The sequence below is a fragment of the Rhincodon typus genome, chromosome 7, assembly GCF_021869965.1.
Source record: "Rhincodon typus isolate 14 chromosome 7, sRhiTyp1.1, whole genome shotgun sequence".
NCBI classification, from domain to species: domain Eukaryota; kingdom Metazoa; phylum Chordata; class Chondrichthyes; order Orectolobiformes; family Rhincodontidae; genus Rhincodon; species Rhincodon typus.
Genome location: NC_063338.1, coordinates 77,822,694 through 77,828,817, shown reverse-complemented (window position 1 = coordinate 77,828,817; position 6,124 = coordinate 77,822,694). Strand labels below are relative to the sequence as shown.

Sequence of the window (6,124 nt, the reverse complement as noted above, 5' to 3'; positions counted from 1 at the left end):
TCATATAAAACTATAGTAATTGTTTAGGAACAGAAGTCAGTACCAGTGACTTGTATGTGTATCTATTGCATATATTAATATATATTTTTTTTTTATAAAAGTTCCTCTGTTGCCCCGCAAGTTCTTTTTAAACTTACTGAAATGGCACTGAAATTAGTGTAGAACTGTCACCACAACTCAAAACAGAGAGGGTTTAGGGTAACAAATTCCTGAGGTTATGTTGGTACAGTGACACAGTAGACTAATGACTGCACTTTTAACAGGTATGCAAAAATTACTGTACATGTATAATGAAAGGAAAACAAAGGATATATTACTTTACAAAATAAAAGCATTCAATTTTAAAAACACCTCCAGTGTTAATTATATCTTGCAAGTTTAAAAACAGAAAAGCATGCTTACATCTGAATCCTCTATAAACACAGCAAATCTAAAATAAGGAAGTGCTTTGAAAGCCAATTTTGGGGCAAAAGATATTTCCAAAGCTTCACGTAGCAAAGGAGCTATTAAAAGCAGACATCTGCATGGTTAAAAATTATTACATGGAGCTTGCACAAGGAAAAAAAAGGCAGAAACACTTTTTGAATGGCCTTCTCCCATTGGCATAGAAAGGTATAGTTTACATTTGTTTTTAAAATGCAGTGATAAAATACATAAAATTACATTAAGGTCAACTGTCAATTCAAATCTGTTAGTGTTATCAAACTTAAAAGTACCAATATAGTTTATCAAATATGGAAACTGAGGTATACCTTGTTGAGGGAGGTTTATGGTTATAATGTAATGCTTGAAGCTTCTTTGCTATGTTCCAAAAAACCTTGATTTGTTGATACATATAACAGCAGCACAATGAACATTCACAAGCTATGTCATATTGGCATTACAATAGTTCTTCTGTGAACGCAAATAGCAAATGCAATAAAAATGAACTGCCCTTCTTTCTGTTATTAAAAATTAACAGTAGTTCATCTGAGGAACGGTGACATCCTCACAATAAACCAGTTATCTGGTGCACTTGGATTTTTAGCCACGCTCATGTTGTTAAACTTGAGAGCCACACTCTGCGATGACTTATTCTCAAACATTCATCTGATACCGACTTAGCTTCCTTCGCTGGAAGAAAACAGTTACCTTCCAGTATCTCAGATAAAGGTTACTGAAGTAGAGCGATCCATGCTACAACCAGTTATCTTCTATATAATTTCTGACTGACTGTGGTACCCGTTGCTTCCATTGCCCACCTGCGCCATTCCATTAGCTACCAGTTCTGTTAAGTGTGTAAGGACAAGATACTGAATTGTTTGTCGTAACCAGTCAAATAAATTCAGCAGATAGCAGCTCTGGAGTAGAGTCCCTTGGTCTGGTTTGTGACCATTATAGCCATCATAGGCTAGATTCTTTGGGAGGAAAGTCAACATTTGTTACCATGGTGACTACTGTTACAATGTTGTCTGTAGTAATCGTGCTCATTAGTCTTTGCATTTGAGTGATGCGTTCTGCAACACAACCGGCAGATAGTCTTGCCTCTGCATCATGATCCCAACATTCTTCTATAGTTTCACACAACACAGCCATTCCCTAAGAGAAGGCAAAAAGAATTTTAAATTCAGTAGCACAAACAGAAAAACTGAAAATCAAACAAAAAAAATGTGGTGCTGGAAATGCAGAGAAAATAACTCTCAGTCTGAAAAGACAATTCAGATTAATGCAGATACAGGTACTAACATGTTGCTAGGAAGGGGTCTTGTAGTGTGGTGTTGGCATCCCTACCCCTGGCCCAGAAGGTCTGAGTTGAAGTCACACCCACTCTGGAGTTGATCAAAATATTTATAAACTTCACCAATTATTTGGACTATGGCCTTACTAGTCACAAAAGAACAGATCCTGTTTGATCTCGAAGCAAACTTGGTTAGTAATTGTCTGATGGAAGACTTGCTTGCCACGCCAGGTGCAGTAGGCTTTATGGCTCTTATGGCACACTGATTGTGTCCCTACCTCTGGGCCAGGAGGTCTTGGTTTAAGTCCCACCCGCTTCAGAGTGGTGACATAACATTTCTGAACTAACAGCTGTCTTCTAAATATATAAAAAGAAAATAAGTTGCTGGAATACTTACCAGAAAAGTTCAATACCAATTTACAGAACTTATGCTATTACTTCAACATGCATTGATCTGCTATCAATTGGATTAGGTAAGGGCATCACATGGCACAGCACAATTACAAGCAACTGAGGGGCAAGGAAAAGAGTAACAAAGTCTATCTTAAGTGGACAGACAGGTGTGCAATGAGGAAATATTGAAGTTTAGGGATCAAATTAAAGGGTTGTCAGGAGACAATCCTGAAAATCAACCCACTGATCACAAACTCATATCTGCACATTTGGTTCCTTAGGGAACTAAGAATTTGAAACAAGTAGAAAGAAAGCCAGGTGTAACCAGTAATTTGACTGAGATGGGAGTGGAGCTAAAGCAGATCAAATCAGGATTATGACATAGATGTGAGTACGATATAGTTGAGATCACAGCTAGGAAAGAGTGGGGCACAACCCAGAGTGTAACTGGACCAAGTTTTTTTTAAAAAATGATTTCAGCAAGAAGTAGAGGTTAATTACAGCCAAAATATTTAAAATTAGATGCAAGGCTGGACCTAAAAGAAATGCAAATTTCAGCAAGAATGGGGCCCTGGCAGGAAGTGGAACAGACCCAAGGCTGGATACAGATCTCTCATTTTTAATGTTAGAATATGTTCCAGCTGGACCAAGGCAGAGCCCTTCTAAGCAAATAGTAAACTGCCTAATATTTTAAAAGCTGAAGATTTTCAATATGCCAAATATTGTTTATATTTTGAGTCACAGAATAGTCAAAAAGAATTGGAAGGCAGACTTACATGAATCACTGATCAGAAGACCACAGCCACAGTGTGATAAAATAAATGTTGGTATACAATTCTGCTATCATAAAGTACCAACATTAAAGGAAAACACAAAGATTGTAATTTGGAAATAATCTTAATACCACAATCGGTTATCTAGATATACAGATAACCAAGTACCGGCATGTTCTCCCACGTAACAGAATATTTTATTGGTAAATGAACTTGTGTAACTTTAAAAACAGAAATCTGTTTTCAAGTAAATAAAGATTTTATTGTTTGGTGACAGAACTGTGCAGGATTGGATCAGAGGTTAATTAGCATTCAGGTTTTAGGTTAGAAAATAGGATAAAATGTCAGCTGTTTTTATCAGTTTTTAAGAAAAGTGTGAGGACTTGAGTGGGCACACTAAAGACCAAAACTGGTCTTGAGGTTCAAACGATTTATAAACAAATACACTTACTGGATGCTTCTGCCAATGTTCTCTAAAAACAGGTCTCATCTTCTTATGCACAACCACTTCTTGCATATCTTCGAGGGATGGATGCTGTCCAACTTCCTCTTCAAATGGTAACATGTATTCATCCACTGGACCTAAAATGTTAAATAGATGCAAGAACCTATTAATTGTTAATTTCTAAGTGCTGACAAAGTAGTAGCAGAAACTGTCCTTGAAATTTACTTTGGTTTAACACTGATAAATAGTAAAACAAAAACTTGGAATAATTTAGCATTCAGGATCATTAACATTTCAAGAAATCCAACAGCTAGAATTAACAAACTATGCCTCAAGATTGTATCTTTTAAAAAAGACACTTCATTATGTATATGATATTAAACAACGTAAGCACTATTAGTTCTCTTTTTACTGCCTATATCACACCCTCCCCACACTGAAGAGTTTCCTTATTTCACGAAACCTTGAAGGTAAATTTATGTTCCTTAAAACTAGCCAAAAGACCACACTCAGAAATATAATTCTTAATATTACAACTATTTGTTAAAGGTAAGTGGCACACATTCACCTACCCTACACAGCTTCTTAAGCTAACTTTGCTGACTGCTTTCTGCGTCAAGATTCCATGAGGACCACTGTAGAAATCTTCCACTAATGCTAAACTATAACAAACTATAACACAATCTTTCTGATAGTATTGCCTCAATATCAAAACTTAGAGCCACTAATTCACTTTCTACAAACTGACCAATGAAGTTACTATTTACTTTGGTTGAAATGGAGGCCTAACTGAATATCGTCTCCCAATCCAGTGAAAAGCAGTCTTCAGAAGGAAAGCTGCAAGTCCCTCCACCTGTTCCAAAATTATACTGCCTAGCTCTGTCAGCAAATAAACAAGAATAAATTAAACAAAGTAATTTTCTGTGAAAAGTTCCATCATTTGGGATGATTCAAACAGAACTACAAATTAAATGATCTACCTCCAATGCAACTCTTGTTTTTATATAATTCATATTCATTTTTATGTATAAAATTTATAATTTTTAAAATTTATAACAGAGCTTGATAATTGTCTAGAGTTTCCAGACTTGCTAGCTCTGATGTCTTAAGCCAACACGGTATAAAGTTTTACAATATCATTATTTTGTAAGCTGGATTCAAAAGTAGATATAACTGCGTTTATGATTTCAGCTTATGAAGCTGGCATTTTTAAATTAAAGTCATGTTGTCGCAGGCTTGGTGGGCCAAACGGCCTGTTCCGGTGCTGTATTTTCTTTGTTCTTTGACTAATAAAGGCAAGTGTCCTGTATGCCTTCTTAACTACTCTATTAACCTGTCCTGCTGCCTTCAGGGATTTGTGAATAAGAACCCCAATATACCTCTGTTCCTCTGAAGTTCCTAGAGTCCTGCCATTCAGCGAGTATTCCCTTGTCTTGTTTCTTCTTCCAAAGTACATCAGTTCATACTATCAGAGTTAAATTCCATATGCCACTGATCTGCCCAATGTGTTCACATCTTCTTGTAACCCAAGACATTCTTCCTCATTATTAACCACCCGACACATGGCAAGATCTCTGTATATCAATACTTCCTTCTTGTATTAGACCTTCCAAAATGCATCACCTCACATTTGTCTGGATTGATTTCATCTGCCATTTCTCCGCCCATATCTTTAGCCTCTGACAATCCTCCTCACTATCCGCAGCTCCCCCAGTCTGTGTGTCAGCCACAAAGTTACTAAATCGGACTACCTATATTCAAAACCTTAGATACGTATATTCTCCTCCAGTCATTTATTTGTATTACAAACAACAGGGGTTCCAGCACTAATCCCTGCAGAATACCATTGGTCACAGATCTCCGGTCAGAAAAACATGCTTCCACTGCTACCCTCTATTTTCTATGACCAAGCCAGCTCTGTATCCATCTTACCAGCAATCTGCAGTGAGCATGTGACTTCTTATGTATCAGCCTGCCAAGAGAAAGGCCTGCGAAAGTCCATGTAGGCAATATGGTCCCTGCTCTCAACAAACACCTTTGTCACTTCCTCAAAAAACTGTTTCAGAGACACCATCTCCCTTGCACAAAGTTGTGCTACCTATTGCTTGTAAGTCCATATTTTTCCAAGTATGAATAAATCCTGTCCTTAACAATCTTCTCCAATAATTTGCCTACCACTGATGCAAGGCTAACCGGCCTGCAATTTCCCAGATTATCCCTGTTGCCCTCCTTAAACAAAAGGCAGAAGACTGAATCTTCTCCAGTCCTCTGGGACCTCTCCTGTGACTAAAGAGTCAGAGTTATGCACCACAGAAACAGATCCTTCAGTCTAACTTGTTGACGCCGACCAGACATCCCAATCTAACTTAGTCCTATTTGCCAGCATTTAGGCCATAGCCCTATAAATACTGCCTATTCACAAACCCATCCACACCCAGCCTTTTAAAATGTTGCATCTGTACCCACCTCAACCAGTTCCTTTAGCAGCTAGTTCCATACATGTACCACCTTCTACATGGAAATGTTATCCCTCGTTTCCTTTTTATGTCTTTCCCCTCTCACCTTGTATCTAGTTTTGGACACCCCACAACCTAGGAAAAAGAGCTTGACTAGGAAAAAGATCCATGACCCTTATGATTTTATAAGCCTTTATAAAAGGTTACCCCTCAGCCTCCAACACTCCAGGGGTAAAAAAGCCCCAGCCTAGTCAGAGATAACAAGTTGTAGAGCTGAATGAACACAGCAGGCCAAGCAGCATCAGAGGAGCAGGAAAGCTGACGTTTCTTCAGAAATTTC

At 37.7% G+C, this 6,124-nt stretch overlaps 2 protein-coding genes across 6 annotated transcripts in view; both read right to left on the bottom strand.

The window, feature by feature from the left end:
- The window catches only part of LOC109912424 (activin receptor type-2A), a 322,124-nt gene continuing 316,000 nt past the window's right edge, over positions 1-6,124 (bottom strand). The window contains exons 10-11 of the mRNA XM_048599566.1: positions 3,335-3,465; positions 1-1,578 (exon numbers count right to left, since the gene is read on the bottom strand). Coding sequence (XP_048455523.1) covers positions 1,384-1,578; positions 3,335-3,465 — 326 coding nt within the window. The 3' untranslated portion in view covers positions 1-1,383. The remainder of the gene's footprint in view (positions 1,579-3,334; positions 3,466-6,124) is intronic.
- The window catches only part of mbd6 (methyl-CpG binding domain protein 6), a 192,972-nt gene that overhangs the window by 137,974 nt on the left and 48,874 nt on the right, over positions 1-6,124 (bottom strand). The gene's annotated exons all lie outside the window — the stretch shown is intronic.